This window comes from Mastigoproctus giganteus, chromosome 9 (assembly GCF_048544385.1).
Source record: "Mastigoproctus giganteus isolate SK-2022 chromosome 9, ASM4854438v1, whole genome shotgun sequence".
Taxonomy (NCBI): Eukaryota; Metazoa; Arthropoda; class Arachnida; order Uropygi; family Thelyphonidae; genus Mastigoproctus; species Mastigoproctus giganteus.
The window spans coordinates 142,704,448-142,722,155 of record NC_143583.1 but is presented as its reverse complement, the minus strand read 5'-3'; the positions used below and the strand labels follow the sequence as shown (position 1 = coordinate 142,722,155).

At 38.5% G+C, this 17,708-nt stretch overlaps 1 protein-coding gene across 1 annotated transcript in view; it reads left to right on the top strand.

Annotated features, from left to right (window-relative positions):
• Positions 1-17,708, top strand: part of pod1 (coronin) — a 588,411-nt gene that overhangs the window by 374,059 nt on the left and 196,644 nt on the right. Inside the window, exon 15 of the mRNA XM_090381732.1 lies at positions 10,496-10,730. Coding sequence (XP_090237858.1) covers positions 10,496-10,730 — 235 coding nt within the window. The remainder of the gene's footprint in view (positions 1-10,495; positions 10,731-17,708) is intronic.

Sequence of the window (17,708 nt, the reverse complement as noted above, 5' to 3'; positions counted from 1 at the left end):
TAGAAAGCTTTACTGCCAGTTTTATTGTTTATTGTTGCTTTTGGTTAACTTTATGCTGAAAAATGTTTAGGATGTGATAGTTTGCTGTGATTTTTTTTTTTTTTTTTTTTGCTTAAATAACCTTGGTGCCTCCGTAGCCAGGTGGGCAAGAGCAGCAGTGTGTATCCAATATACAGACAAGTGTCTATCCAATATATTGCAAGATTCTCTACTAAAACAGCGAACTGGGACCGGTTTGACAATGTAATTCAAGATATTCTTCAGGACCCAGCTGCCAACTCTTACCAATCAATGAACAATGTGCTGAAAACAGACTTTGTTCAGAGTCTGCTTCTCAAAGCTTCCGAGGCTTCCATGAAAAAATATTCCAGGAACCCAAGATCTGTACCATGGTGGTTGCAGGAACTCACTAACCTGCACAATTCTCTGAAGCATGCTCGCAAAGAGTACCAATGCAAGCGAAGGACTGAACCTGCTCACATTGTAGAATGGTATAGAGACCGATTAAAAGCAGTCCACCATGAATATACTAACAAAATTTACCATGCCAAGCAGAGTTCCTGCCGTTCCCTTGTCAAGACTGAGGGGAACCAGAATCCGTGGGGTTTAGTCCACAAACTCGTGAGGAATAAGCTGAGATCCACAGATGTCATAAACTCTGTCCGCTCTGATGACTCATCTGAGACTACACACTGGGAAGATACAATCAACCGGATTCTGGATGAACTAATATATCAGGACAACACCAACTCTGACACTGACATCCACAGGAAGATTGCAGCAAAAAATTCCAGCTTCCAGCCAGACATCATGGAGGAACCATTCACAGAGGAGGAAGTTGATGCAGCAATTAAAAAAATCAAAAAAGGTAAGGCTCCTGGTCTGGATTTTATTGAAGGCGAGACTGTGCAATGTCTCTGGGCCATAGTTCCAGTGGTACTTCTTCAGCTCTTCAACACCTGTCTGAGTTGAGGGCAACTTTCCATCATGTTGGAAGCATGCTAACCTGAGGCTCTTACCTAAGGATCCCACAGGTACCTCCAAGGCATACCGCCCGATTGCACTGCTTCCCATTCTCGGCAAGGTTTTTGAGAGACTGCGATATGAAGCCAATGATTTGGCATCCTCACTTCAATTTGGATTCAAACAAGGGTGCTCCACAATTGATGCTCTATCCAAAACCCTCAAAGTGGCAGAACAGTCAGATGCAACTTATGTATTGGAAATCTTCATTGACTTCAAAGGAGCTTTTGAACAGTGTGGTGGCCGGGCGTTCTTCAGAGGGTCAGAGTCTCTAACTGTACCTGGAATTTCTACCACTGCCTCAAAAGCTACTTCTTTAACCGCAAGGTCAGCATCAAAACAAAATATCACTGCGTCACCTGACATCTAACCCGAGGCTGTCCCCAGGGCTCCGTCCTGGGGCCAGCTGTATGGAATATTATACTCGATGACTGGCTCCTGAGGGATCACCCACACACTACTAAGCTTTCTTATGCCGACGACATGGTTATCATCATCGAGGGCCCACCCATGCCACCATAAAAACCCAGGCTGCAATTGTTCTCTCTGCTCTGTCCATATGGGCCACGAAAAATAAACTCTGTCTCCACTAAGAAGAGCAAAACCCTCCTATTGAAAGGCAAACCGGACTTCTCCAGACTTCCTACCATATGTTTTAATTACCGCCCACTGAAAAACTACGATTGGTGAAGTACCTAGGAGTAATTTTGGACGATAGAACTTTCATCCCCCATATCCAAGCTATCAAAGAAAAGATAAAAAAATTACACCACCATGTTAGCACGCTTTACCCACAAGGACTGGAGTCTTAAAGGACCAACTCAATGCCTTCTATATTCAGCAGTATTCATACCATTGTGACATATGGAGCTGCAGTATGGTACCACTGAATGACTATAGCGCATGCACGTCAAATTCAGCAAATTCAGCAACTTATGGTACTACAAATTACCCTCACATGTAGAACGATATCAACTGCCGCCCTACAGATACTAACAGGCTGTCTCCCCTTGGACCTCCACGTCACTTTTATCGGACTCTCTTATGCTATTAAGAAGAATAAGGAAGCTATTAAGAAGAATAATTTCTCGCTATTCAAACCTGTACCGATACTGATATCAAACAGGAACATAAACTTGTGTGACTAGAATTGATAAACCTATGGCAAACCCGCTGGAATAACTCCACAACTGGTGCAACTACTAAACTTTTCCTTCCTGATATAACCTACATCAACAAACAACATTCCACTTGTTCTTCCCTGATGTCTATGCTTACTTCCTATTAACTGGTCATGGTCCTTCAAGAGATGCCTTCTAGAGTTCAGCCTAGTCGAGGATGCCCTCTGTACCTGCGGAGAACCTGAAGACTGGGACCACGTGATGCACTTATGCAATGTATACTTAGACCTAAGAACGCAACTACTTATAGACCGCCACACTACATCACTCTGGCCAGGTTATTGGAATCTAACGTTGCTGTCCGTGCACTGACCAGTTATGCCAAAGGGTCATTCATCGTCGCTGGCATCACCTGCAACTCCCTAACACTACTCCTGGATAACCTCCTCTAGACAGCAACTGATACCCAGCACCGGAAACTTCCAGACATGAAACTGCAAATTGCGGCCAGCTCTGTCAACGCCACTCTGTGATTCTCCATTGTGACGATCCCGGACTCTTTAATTTGAACTTTACCTGTTCTCTTCTCCCTACCCACAGTCCTTTTCCAGGACTCCCACAACTGCACCTAGCACTTTTCCTGCTGCTCCTCGCCTGGGGGGATGCCTACACTCTGTCCTACCCCACTTCTTCCACTTTCCTGTCTCTTCTCTGCTCTTTCCTTGGCCCTCCCCACTCTCGCTCCTGCAGGAGTGTGGATGGCTCATCATATGTGTTTTAACTCCCTGGTCTGGCTCCTTGTGCCAGTGGGCGGATGCTGGGAGGCTTCTTCCTTGTGATTGCCCCTCCCAGTAACAAAGAGGCCAGTCAAACAACACACTACTCACACAACCCACACTGACTGGCTTTGCAATGTTAACAGAGTACTTAACACGGATTTGTGGGGAAACCATGGGAACCGCATAACAATAACACTATGTCCACTATTTATAAGTTAATATTTTTTTCCTTAGAGTATTATACAAATTAGTGCAATACAAAGTTGCATAACTGATATGCTCTCTAAACAACATGTTAGTAATGCAGGCATTCATTAGCAAGTCAGGCATGAAATTTTGCTGCTTTGAAATTGGTTAATTTATTATTTACTTTACAATTATAATAATTTTTAATAATTAATAATGATAATCCATTTCAATAAAATTTTCCTTTCTCTTCTTTAGTGACTTTATTAATTAATGACATATTTTATATGATTAAATCAATGAAATTACCTATACTTCTAAACATGATAGCATAGTTATTTCCAGTTATTCCAGAAAACATAGACAAACCACTGTTTCTTAGAGCAGCAGTTTCCAATTTGGGATTTATGGACCCTTAGGGAGAGGGGTACATGAAAAATGACAACAGTAAATATATATTTAACAGTTATATAAAATAAAATATCAGTGAATTATCTTAGCTGCTGCAAGTAGCAGCTAAGCAAATTTATTTATATCACAAATATCATTGGCATTGAAGGTCTAGCATGTATGCTGGCACCTATGCAGTGACTCAAAGTACCAGTGCTTTGACTCATTGGTGTGACTGTTAGAAACCAGCTAGCAGTTACATTGCTGTTTAGTCTGTTTACTTCATAACTTGCTGCCAGAATATTTTGATTTACCAATACGTTTTTTCTGTTCTGTGCCTGGCACTAAAGTGGTGAGACACAGAAACCGAGGCCCCGGGTGCCAAGCGTTATAGTGATAAAGCGATTTTCTGAGTGATTTTTCTCTCAGATATAGTTCTGTTTCAGTTATAAAAGTTTTCTTACTTTCCATTAATTAATAGGCAACTTAGTCTTACAAATCTTTAGCAAGTTTCAGAAAGGAAAAACACCTTTTTTCTTTTTTCCTTTAAATTAACGGACTAACTTTTATACCGCTTGGTCACTCTAGCAGCACTGCTTCTGCTTCCCTGTGGCAGGGCCGGTAACCTGGTAGAAGAAATCCACTCTCCCAGGGCTGAAAGGAGCAAAGATGGATAATAATATGTATCCACCTTTAGAGTCATTGAGCTCAAGACTAGACAAAAATGACAATGAAAATGACTTCTCTCAACCCAAGAGACTGAGAACAACCTCTCAAGAGGAGATACCATCATTCCTCATTCTCCACTCTCTCTCTCTCTCTCTCTCTCTCTCTCTCTCTCTCTCTCTCTCTCTCTCTCTCTCTCTCTCTCTCTCAGACCAGTCTCTGAGTAAGTTATCACCATTCTTTATTCAGAAATGTATTGAGTCTGTTGCAGGTTCACCGAAAAAGGTAAGGCGACTTCAGTGTGGGGATTCTGGTAGAGACCATTAAATCTCAACATTCTGCAAAGTTATTAAAGCTGACTAGCTTTGGTGAACAACCAATAAAGGTTACTCCCCATGCCACACTAAACTCCTCGAAGGGAGTAATTGCAGAATGGGACTTATTAAATGCATCAGAGGAGGAAATAGTCCAAGAGCTTCGTGAACAAAACGTAATCCAAGCAAGGGGAATCCTGACTCTGAAAGATGGTACTCTTGTTCCCACAAGGAGTGTAATCCTCACTTTTAGCTCTCCTATCCTACCAACATCTGTTAGAGCAGGCTATCTTCATTGCCGTGTCCATCCTTACATCCCGAATCCAATCAGGTGCTATAAGTGCCAAATATATGGACACTCCCAAACTGCATATAGAGGTGAGGCAGTATGCCCTAATTCTGGATCAAAGGATCAAAACCAATCTGAATGCACTGCTACTTCTCATTTCCCAAACTGTAAAGGTAATCACCCGGCTTTTTCCAAAATATGCGAATTATGGAAACAAGGGAAAAAAATTCAAAAATATAAAGTCACATACACAGAGGCGATAAGACAAATACTCAAAACAGAACCAAAGTGTACATATGCCACTGCTGCTAAACAATTTCAGTAGTAGGTATCCAAACAGATGTTACAGTTCCTCCAAATATATCCATCGCTGATTAGGCATGTTCCTTGCTCTCTGCTTCCAAACAGTGTCCTTCACAACAAAAAGCTGAACAAGCCAGTAACACCCCAATTACCATTCCAGCCAACTTGCCTCAAACAGCAAAACCAAAAGTGGCAGAAACTAAGGTACTGAACCCACCAATTTCAATGAGAATGGATGTTGACCAATGCAACGAATCAGATGATGGTATATTAGAACTTCATGCAACCGATGAGATGGACATCACATGTCCTTTCCAGAGAAAGAGAAAGCGAAATTGGATCAATGCAAGCAAATTTCAACTGAAAAGCAGTCAGAAACAAAAATAAACAACAAAACCACTTAATGGAAAGATTCTTCCAATGGAATTGTAGAAGCTTTCACAATACAAAACATGATTTACATGATCTCATTGACCGGTATGATCTAGTAGGCATATCCCTACAGGAAACCTTAAATGCACGACTATTTCCCACCATTAGAAATTATACCATCTTCAGATGAAATAGGAGTATAGACTCGCCAACCCGTGGAGGAGTGGCAATTCTTGTGAGAAACAACGTTCCATCGAAACATATTGCTCTTCAGACTACTTTCGAAGCAGTGGCAGTGCCTATTGCAATTGGTATCACTCTTACAATAGCGTCAATATATATCCCTCCTAATTTCTCATTCTCTTCAGAAAATCTCCTAGAAAATCTAATAGACCAGCTACCATCTCCGTTCTGCTTGCTCAGAGACTTCAATGCACATCATTCGCTGTGGGGATCTCCAACAATTGACAAGAGAGGTAAACTAATAGAATCCTTTCTTGATGCTTATCAACTCATCCTTTTAAACACTGGCGAGCCAACCTACATTCATTTTCCATGAGTGCAATAGATCTCTCAATCTGTTCTCCCTCCATATATACTATTATGGAGTGGTCTGTTCTTGAAAACCCACTGAACAGTGATCACCTGCCAATACTCTGCAAACTCCAAACATGAGGAAACTCCACTTCACTACGTCGCTCCATTTGGAAATTCCATAGGGCACACTGGAGTGAATATGCCTCTCATGTTCAGTTAGATGATAAAATAATACAATCTCACACCATAGAAAATGTCACAGAACACATTACTAGTCAAATATTACTAGCTGCTACCATTGCAATATCAAAATCTTTTCCGGGGAAACGGAAACACAGTAACTACTAGTGGAACCAAGATTGTACGCATGCCAAACAGGAAAAAAATAATCTTGGAATTTATTTCGTAAATTCCCCACAATTAGTAACCTAATTAACTTCAAAAGACTGGAAGAAAAGTTTTGCCAAATAAGAAGAAAAGCAAAGAAAGATGTCTGGATTAGCTTTTCCTCAAGTATAAATAAAGACACGGACAGCAGAATCATCTGGAGGAAAATTCAAATGCTCAATGGCAAATATGTTCAGTCCTCATCTACAATACTAAATTGGAACGGGAAAGAGTTGTCATCACCGTGAGAAATAGCAAATGCCTTATCGGAATCATTTGCCAGCATATCAGCAATATCCACCTATAACCCAACCTTTCAACGAATTAAAAAACCTGCAGAACAGCATAAGATAAATTTTTCTACGGCAGTTTCACAGCCATACAACCAGCCATTCACATTAACAGAATTTTTAGGGGCACTCAGTAAAACAACCAGTAGTGCTGCTGGGCCAGATGGGGGTCTATTATATAATGTTAAAACAACTTGACAACAGGGCAAAAAAGAACATTGTTAAAATATTACAACCGTATTTTCTTAGAAAATACCTACCCACTCTCCTGGCATCACTCAATTGTTCTAGCCTTCCCGAAGCCAGGAAAGGATCATACCTTTTTCCCCATAACTGCAGGCCGATTTCACCGACTAGTTGTTTAGGAAAAGTCTTGGAAAAAATGGTTCACAGGTGGCTAACGTGGTTCCTGGAAGCAAACAACTTACTAAACAGCACCCAGTATGGATTTCGAAAGAACTGGTCAATGCTAAATGTGATGAAAAAAGCAGAGGCAAACATTCGTAATGCCTTCATAAGGAGAGAACATCTAGTCATGATTAATCTCGATATTGAGAAAGCCCTTCGATACTACCTGGCGATATGGCTTACTTAAAGATCTCCATTCTTTCAGCTTGAGAAGTCATTTGCCTCAATTTATTCAAAACTTTCTACACAACAGAACGTTTCAGGTAAGGTATATGAACAATTTATCCAAATCATTTGAACAAGAGGAGGGTGTACCGCAGGGGTCCATTCTCAGTCCAATATTATTTGCAGTAAAAATTACAAATATGTCACGGAAAGTACTAAATACAGTAGAATTGTACATGTTTGCTGATGACCTTATTATTTCTTGTCAATCCCAAACTATGAACACCATTGAAAGACAACTTCAAATTTCCATATCTAAAATAGAATCATGGACACTACGGATTGGTTATTCTTTAAAAGAAAAAAAATCAACTGCAATTCATTTTTGATAAAAAAACGCAAACTACATCCGGATCCAGAAATATTTTTCAAAAACAGCCTGATTCCTATCACCAACAATTTTCGTCTGTTGGGATTATTTTTCGATACAAAACTTAACTTTGCTTCCCATATATCTTACCTTCGAACTATATGTCTTAAAAAACTGAACATCCTAAGAGCTGTCTCTGCTATGTCCTGGGGTGCTGACAGAAGCTCTCTCCTTCATCTCTATAGAGCTTTAATAAGATCACGCCTAGATTATGGGTCACCTGTCTATGACTCCATTAGGAAAAGTTTGCTATTACTTCTGAACACCATACAGCATAGTGCCCTTAGGATAGCTGTGGGAGCCTTCAGAACATTTCCAGTCCACAGCCTGTATATTGAGTCAAATGAACCTCCACTGCATCTAAGGAGAAAATCCTTATTGTGTAACTATGCACTAAAGATTAAGAGTATTCCATCACATCCTAGCTGGCAGCACTTGTTTGACCCTCAATACACCATGCTATATCATAATAAACCTGATGAAAATTGCCCCCCTCGCAGGGCTTTGACTATAAGAGCTCATGATCAGTTGGAACATTAATTTTCAGAATGTTTTCCAAGACCTTGGTACTCCTGAACCTCCCTGGACTGAATTCATACCTCTCTGTGACAATTTATTTTTAAGATAGGGGAAGAACTCCTTGGTTAATACAAATTTTCAATAGCTCGTAAATTTCATTCCTTGGAAAACTCAGAAAAAGTACAAATCTATACTGATGGCTCCAAGACAGATACAGCAGTAGGTGCTGCAGCAGTTTCTTCCACCTTCTCAGTAGCTGTCTCTCTTTCTGTTGAATGCAGTATCTATACTGCAAAATTATTTGCAATAAAACTGGCTCTAGATAATATAAACCACTACCATATCAAGGGATCTTTAATATATACAGATTCCTTAAGCGCAATCACTGCCATTCAATCTACATTTTCTCCCTCTCACTCCATTCTTAAAGAGATCCAATCTAAGTTATTTTACTATCAAACAGTCAATCAGAAGGTTACCTTCTGCTGGATCCCTGGTCATGTCGTCATCCCAGGTAATGAACATGCAGATGACGCTGCTAAACATCCTGATTCTGAATCTTCCAGACAACTAAAAGTTCCCTACACCGATTACAAATCTATCTTTAAAACAACATGCAGGAAACAATGGTCTCATCTTGGAAACTCAAATCAATAATAAACTGCTGCAGATAAAAAAAGAGCCACAACTGTGGACATCTAGTTTCAGGAGAAGCAGGCGACAAGAAGTGATTCTAGCAAGGCTCCGCATTGGTCATTTGCATCCAAATCACCTGTATTTGCTTATGGGAGAGAATCCTCCTTAGTGTTTCTTTTGTCAGTCGCAACTAACAATAAAACACATTCTCATAGAATGTCCCCAATATTCAACAGTCAGAAAATCAAGCTTGAGCTCCCTATCCAACTTACAGGAACCCTTAACCTTATTTCATATTCTTGGCAATGAAGCAAATTTCGAGGAACTGTTTAATTATTTGAAACACATAAATCTGTATAATAAACTGTGATCATAGCGACAAGCAAATCATGAACAGGCACAATATGGCCCAAGAGGCCCTTGTGCCAAAAAAACCCAAATACAACAACAACACAGAAACCGAAGTGGTTATGTGACATCTCACACTGACCACAAGGGGTACATGATGTCTCAAATTGGACCTAGGGTTATATCCGGGGATAGCACTAAACTAGATATGAACGTCTGGTGCCTTAGGTGAATTATGGAATTGATTTCATTTTTATCCCCCTGAAAAGGATTAGAATTAAAAAGACTGCCTAATTCACCAATATGGACAGGGTGCCCTAGATAATTGCCTGGCTTGTCTATATGAATAGGTGCCCTAGGCAGTTGCTTGGCTTGACTGTATGGATGGAGTGTGGGTGCTCTATGCAGTTGCCTGGTTCATCTCTATTATGTAAATATTTTATTCACCCTTTGATGTGTGTGTGCTTGTGCGCACGTGTGTGTATACATGTTTTTCATGGGTGGTATATATATTTATACATATTACAAGGTTGTTTCAGATAATGTATTTTTGTACAAGTATATCTTGAAAAATTTCCAGTACCTGCTGCCATCTCTTATCCATGTTTATAACTAATAATAGATAGCAGTAAATAAATAGTTTTGGAAATCTGAAGAACCAGTGCCCATGGCTGTTAGCCATTATCCAATTTGTGCTTCAGAAGTTGATGAAATTGAATCAAGTGTTACATAAATAGAAGTAGAAGATAATATTGCATCAATAAATAAATAAATAAAATAACATCAATTTTTTTTTTTTAAATTCTGGTTTAATTTTTTGAAGTCAGATATGAACAAATTAATATTTAAATGCATTTATGTACAAAGTTTTCATATTTACAAATTTTCCAAATTTCCCAAAGAAACTTGGTATGCAGACCAAATTTCTTCCAAGTGCCACCATTGGAAAACTTACTGAGTGGGCTAATTAATACGGCAACTAAAGGAGGGCAAGAAAAATTGCCTAAAACTTTATGGCTATCAATTATTAAAAGTTGTTATAACTCTAAAGTAAGTCTTAAATTAATTTCAGTACAGTGAAGTGTCTTGCCTCAGTAACTATGGTGCCATTATGAAAAGTACCTCTTAATATATAATCGTTTAAACACATGAGATATAACATAATTGCAGGGTGATATGAACAAATTTAGAAAAGATGGTTCAGCACATCTTTTCACCTGGCATTCTTTATGATGATGGTTATGATTCTAACACAGTTTCTGAAATTGGAGCACCACACATAAGAAAAAATAAGTAAATTTTACTTCAAAGTTATTTTTTCTTTTCTCTTAGCCTGTTATTTCAAAGCTTGATGGAAGCAATTTGACACCAAAACCAGAAAAATCTCTGATATCTTCAACTGTTAATGGGTTTAAAGAACATTCACCTGTTATTATACCTTCTCATGATGCACACAACAAGAAAATTAATCTTGGTCCTGCTATTATAGAATTAGAAACAAATCAAGCTGGAGTAAGCCCATCAAGCAGATCACCATCACCTCATCGATCAGGGCGTGTTTTTGGAAGTGAGTAGTTTTTCATATATATATATATATATTTTTTTTTTTTTTCTTGTTTTGTTTTTAAGAATTGCATTTTTTTTTTTTTTTTGAATGGCACCTTGAATTTCTTAATCTCAAGCTTAATTTTTTGCCTACAGTGAGGCTTACAACAGTTGTAAACAAGTGATTCATAACTCACACTTTTTTCGAAAAGCCCAGGAGTAGGAAACTTGAGGTAAATTGGCAAATGGTAATCAAGCCTTCTGGTCTTTTCTGTCCCTCCATACTTCTACCTACCAGGTCTTTAACTCTTTTGCAAGTGAGTTTCCAGGCAATATGTATGCCAGCTGGAGTGATTACCCCCCCCCCCACAAGGAATTAGGAAATTTATAAAAAATTTAAAATATAATCACTTTTAAATATTTTTTTTTTTCAATTTTGACTTTATAGGATTATTACTAAAAATAAAATCAAAATTTTGTAAAAAAACTCATTATCACTTCTTATTTTGCAGCAATGTCCATGTAATATTTGATGCAGTTTCATCAAGGTCCAGATTCAAATTCCAGAGAATATCTTCAATTTTTGCTTGTGTAAGCCTACATCTTGAATCTTGTTAAAAATGTGTATCCTCCAGCACTTGGAATATGTTTCCAACACTGCTGAAAAAATATTCCAAGGAGTCTGAGGTATCCCAAACAGGGATGTGTTGATACATTCCGTGGTTTGAGGCGAGATCTCATACACTCAATTTAGCAACACTGGGAGTATACACAAATGGTTCATAGTATTCGTAGCAGCAAATGCTGAGGAAACAAGTTTATACATCAGTCAAAAATAAAAACACCTCCCACACCATCCCCTCTGATAGTGTCTAATTTTTCCTTAAATGTATTCAAACTACCTACTTCCATAACACACAAGACAAGTTTTCTCAAACAGTCAACTATCTTCCAGCTGAAAGGAAATTTTTGCACATTTGTCCTACAACTACCCATCTTCAATTTATATTTCTTCTTATGTGTGTTGCATCAGCAAGAGTAAGGATGCCATCAGCGTCATCACAGCCTTAAACATCTTAGTCAGTTCTCCTCACAGGTTCCTAGTTTCCAGATGCTGCAATTTGCAGAATTGAATTCTCTCTTGGTAAAAGTACCCTTCTGTTCCCTTTACTAATCTCATTATTCTTCTTTGCATCTGTTTCAACAGACATCATCCATGTTTCAACCCACATCCTTCCTAAAATGAGGCTTCCTGACCTGTATGCCTTAGTCTGTGTGTGTGTGTGTGTGTGTATAGCCTAACCATCACCTTATGCAATGGAATAATTACCTCCTTATCCCTGCTGGCAAAATTCCTATATACCATTGAAAAAACCCCATGAACTGTTCTAATAGCTTATCTGCACTGCTCAGAGAACTTCATGCCTGACTGCTCAATTACTCCCAGGACTTTTATTTTCCACTTTGGGGTTATCAATGGGCACTACTACTTTTGCACTAATGTTATAATGAGAGTCAACAAGGGATCATTTGCTGGAGCTCTTGTTATTTTATATTTATTAATGATATTGATGAAGGCATATCAGGCCTCATCTCATGAAGGCATATCTCAGTTTGAAGATGATAGGAAAGGTTGTCAGGCTGGTTAATGATAGTAAATGTAAACTGCTGTAACAGGAGCTAGAAAAATTAAGCAGGTGGGTTGAGAAGTGGCAGTTGAAGTTTAACATTGACAAATGTAAGGTACGTACTGCATATGATAGTGGTAATTCAAGAATAACATAACAACTGTGTGATACCGTACACAGGGTAGTCAAAGAAGAGTAGTGCCCATTGATAACCACTCTCTCAAACAGTAAACTATCTGCTAACTGAAAGGAAATTTTTGCACATTTGTCCTACAACCACCTTTTGTCGATTTATATTTCTCCTTATGTGTGTTGTCTCAGCAAGAGTAAGGATGCCATCAGCGTCATCAAAGCCTTAAACATCTCAGTCAAAGATGAACCTTAAATGTGTCAGTCAGAACAAAACTCTGTCTTCTCCCACTCAACCCCCACTCCCACTTTATCCATAGCTGAAACTTGCCCCTAATGCAATACTGCTGTAATTTGTGCAGAAGTCTTTCATGATCTATAGAGTCTTTTATGATCCTTTATACAGTTCACTTTCCACTATTAGTGTTTTCTTTATGCATCTTAAAATTTAAATTTTATGTTTTTAGGGTTTTCAGACCTGCAGAATATGTTGTGTGCCCAGTGGAGATAAAAGTTTGAAACCCTGTCCAAAATCTTAATGTGTTATTTGTTATAATTAGTAGAATTATAAATATTGTTTCAAATAATGCATTAAGATTATACAAATAATAACCTTTGTGGGCGTCTCCGTAGCCAGGTGGGAAGGAGCAGCAGTGCGTAGCACACGCTTCTTGATTAGACCGGGGTTCGAGCCCGTCACCACCAAATACGGAGGATGCGGAAAGGTCAAGGGAATGACCACCGCATATTCCCGGAGCAATATGGCCTTAGTTGCTAATGCTCCTAAAAACCAAAAACAAAAAAAAAACAAAAAAAAAATAACCTTTGTTACAGATTCACTCTGTTGCCTATCACAGCTTTTCATGATGTTCTTTGCTTGGATATGTCTGAGACTGTTCATCTGAATTATCATGTGTAAATTCAACTTTGTTCTTTAAAACCAGCCTGAAGACATGTGTCAACAACTCAGTGTTTGTTCATTCATAGTTAAATTGTAGACTCATAAGACTAAATTTTCTTTAATAACATACACGTATAAGTTATAAATCCAGTTTAATGTAAGAATACAAATATATACTAACAGTAGCTACTGTTAGTATATATTTATATTCTTACATTAAACTGGATTTATAACTTATACGTGTATGTTATTAAAAAACCATGGACCCCAGTACACCAGGCCCATCCGTTACTAAATTTTCTTCTTTATTTAACATTTCTGTTTTTTTTAGAACAATTTTCCTCCTTATTTATTTCCTGAAAATTTCAATCTACAGATTTTAATTTTCATGAAACAAATATCTTCAAGTTTCTTCTGTATTTTCTACCTATTAAACAGTTGGAATACTATAGATTCCAGCATCCATTTGTGTTTAGGTTTATAATTAAGGAAAAAACCTACTGGGTTGTATAAAGTTGATATGAATTTAATTTTTAATAAGAAGCCAAGAGTATAACAAAATTGTTTTCATAGAAAGTCATCCCTATGTTGTTCTCACTTCTTATCATGTTATCAGCTTCTGTTCTGCAGATGTAGTACAGGTGAATTCACACCCAGTCACTCCTGGTTTGGAACAGCATTATATTAGCAAATTAATGGTAAAAGAGAATGAAATTTTATGCAGCTTATGTGCACTGTATATTGAAGTGATGTATATATCATATAGGAGTGTTTGACTGGTGCAACTAGTTTTCAGAACAACAAGACAAGAGAAAGCAATGCTCTTTATCTGATTATCAGTGGTGACTTCCCTTTTTGCATTAAGAATCTACAGATAAAGATCCACTAGGCAACAGTGATCACAATGTATTCATGTAGGATTTACTTAAAGATGTAATTACCATTAGTAGAGAGACATGATGCCAGAAAGCAGGCTTATACAGCATAATAGCAAAAAAAAAAAAAAAACTTGCCATTTTACCCATCCATTCACTCCAAAGTTTGTCCAGTTCTTCCTTGAATTTATTTAAGCTATCAACTTCCACAATGACAGATGGAAGTTTGTTCCAGCAATCAACCACTCACTGCCCAAAGGCATTTCCATCCATCTATTCTACAACTGTCTTTCCTCAATTCGAATTTATGCTCCCCCCTCAGGTGTGCAATCTGAGTAAGAGGAAGAATTCCATCAGCATTGAGCTTCCTCAAACCATTCCAGGCATTATACACCTCAATCAGATCACACTGCTGGTGCCTGGTCTCCAGATGCAGCAATTTGCAGAACTTAAGCCATTCTTGGTAAGAGCAACCCTTTGTTCCCCTTACAAATCTCAATGCCTTTCTCTGTACTTTTTCCAGCAGCTCTACCTCCGTCCTAAACTAAGGCCTCCAGACCTGTATGTGGCACTTAAGGCGTGGCCTGACTATTGTCTTATACAAAGGAATAATCACCTCTTTATCACTGCTAGGAAAATTCATGTGTATCATTGACAAGACCTCGTGAGCTGTTCTGGCAATCTGTCTGCACTGCTCAGAAAACTTCCTATCTGACTGCACAATTACCTCCAGGTCTTTTTCATTCTCCACTTCCTTGAGTGTTGTAGGCGCCTCCGTAGCCGGGTGGGAAGGAGCAGCAGTGCGTAGCACACACTTCTTGATTAGACCGGCGTTCGAGCCCATCACCACCAAATACGGAGAATACGGAAAGGTCAGCGAATGACCACCGCATATCCCGAAGCAATATGGCCTTAGTTGCTAATGCTCCAAATAACAAACAAACCTTGAGTGTTGTACCACACAGTTGGTATACCACTCTGGGATTACTGCTACCCATATGCAGTACTTTGCATTTGTCAATGTTAAATTTCAGTTGCCACCTCTCAGCCCATCTGCCCAACTTTTCTAGATCCTGTTGCAGTTGCATACTGTCATTAACAACCCTGCCAACCTTCATATTGTCAGCAAACTTGGACATGAAGCCTGATATACCTTCATCAATATCATTGATAAATACAGAAAACAACAATGGGCTTCACTAACAACATTAGCCCCTGAAGAGCACTATCCATTGATTACCACTCTGTTTTATTCCACTCAACCATCCCTTTATTTATAGCAGCAACTTACCACACTTCTCCAATTTGTACAGCAGTCTTCCATGTGCAACAGTGTCAAAAGATTTCTTGAAATCCAAGTATATGACATCAAAATTATTTTTTGCATCCATTTCCTTTGTGACCACATCATAGTATCCAATCAAATTTGTCAGACAAGATTTCCCCTTAACAAACCCATGCTGTGTCTGAATTATAACTGCAGTTTCTTGTAAAGATGATCCTGCAGTGCTTCTTTAACCAGTGACTCCAATATTTTTTCCAGAACAGAAGTTAAACTAACAGGTCTGTAATTACTTGTGTCACTCTTTGATCTCCATTTGGGAATTGCAGATACATTTGCACATCTCCAGTCTGTGGCGACCTGCCCTGAACTCGAGGATGCTCTCATAATTATGGCTAAGGGTTTGCGTGCTTCATTTGCTGCCTCCTTTAATATAATTGGATAGAACTCATCTACCTCAGGCACCTTTCTTATGTTTAACTTTAATAATTTCTCCTCCACTTTGCTGTCATTAATTACAAAATCATTTAGCTCTCTGTTAGTGTTCATTATTGTCAAAGACAAGTGAAAGGGGTTTTGCTTTCATAATGGTTACTACAGACAGTGGTCTCAGTTTTTAAATTCTATATAGTGGGATCAAACTGAAAAAAAGTTACCATTAGCAAATTCTATATGACAAGCATTTATGGATGTTATCATAGAAGCTACTAGGCTTTTTAGACCAACTAAGAGGTACAGTTTAAAGTGGATGTCAGATGAACTGATGAGGCTTATGGCAGTGAGGCGCCTCCATATCCAGATGGGCAGGAGCAGCAGTGCGTAGCACATGCTTCTTGATTAGACTGGGGTTCGAGCCATGACCACCAAATACGGAGGATGTGGAAAGGTCAGGGAATGACCACAGCATATCCCCGGAGCAATATGGTCTTAGCTGCTAATGCTCCTAAAAACCAAATAAGAACAACAACAATTATGGCAGTGAAGAAAAATGCATGGCATGATATAAATTATCAAGTGATAGAGATAATTATAGTAGATAAAACCAGTATGCAGTCAAGTCACAAAGGTAGTTAGACAAACCAAGGCAGCTTATGAGAAGTCACTGGCAAAGAAAAGTAGCACAGACTTCTTTACTTAAATTAACAGTAGAAGAAAGGAGGTTGAATCACATTGGTCCACTTAATGTTGGTGGTTTAACTGTTGATTGTGCTCAGGTTTCTGACATACTGAATCAGTATTTTGCATATAATTTATAATTTCACATATGAGGAATTTTTTAGGGATGGGGATGCCAGAGGTGAGTAAATTCTGTTTGGGAGCCAAATAATTTTCTGATAATTAAGAGGAAAGTGGAGGGAAAATTTTTGAAGCTAAATGCAAAAAAAGGCATCTGGAATGGATGGGATCTATCCAATTGTATTAAGGGAGGCAACAAATGAGGTAAGAAAAACCTTAGCCATAATTATCAGAGCAACTTTGGTTTCATGGGGATACTCTTATGGATTGGAGAAATGCAAATATATCCCTAATTCACAAAGGGGGATCAAAAGGTGACATAAGTAATTGCAGACACTGTTAGCTTAACTGTGTTGCAGGGAAAATAATGGAGTCACTGATTAAAGAGGTAATGCAGGATCATTTAGACAGAAATGAAATTATACTACAGTCACAGCATGGATTTGTTAAGGGGTAATCTTGTCTGACCAGTCTTATTGGATACTATGATGTAGTAACAAATGAAGTGGATGCAAAAAATAATTAATTTCATGTACTTGTATTTCAGGAAAGCTTTTGATATAGTTCCATGCGAAAGAATGCTGTATAAATTGGAGCAGTATAGTATTAGGGACAAATTACTGCTATGGATAAAGGGATGGTTGAGTGGGAAAATTCAGCGTATGGTTATCAATGGGCACTGGTCTTCTTGGACTAATTTAGCAGATTCCTCCATTGTTCAGTGCTGAGTCCATTATTGTTTTCTGCATTTATTTATGATATTGATGGCATATCAGGCTTAATGTCTAAGTTTACAGTGATACGAAGATTGGCAGGTTAAACACAGTAATCAGGCTATTTTACTGCAATGTGATTTAGACAAATTAGGCAGATGTGTTGAGAAGTGGTGCTCCCCTCTGAGATGAGGGAAGCAAATGAGTGTTCTTACTAGGAGAGGCTTCAGTTTGGC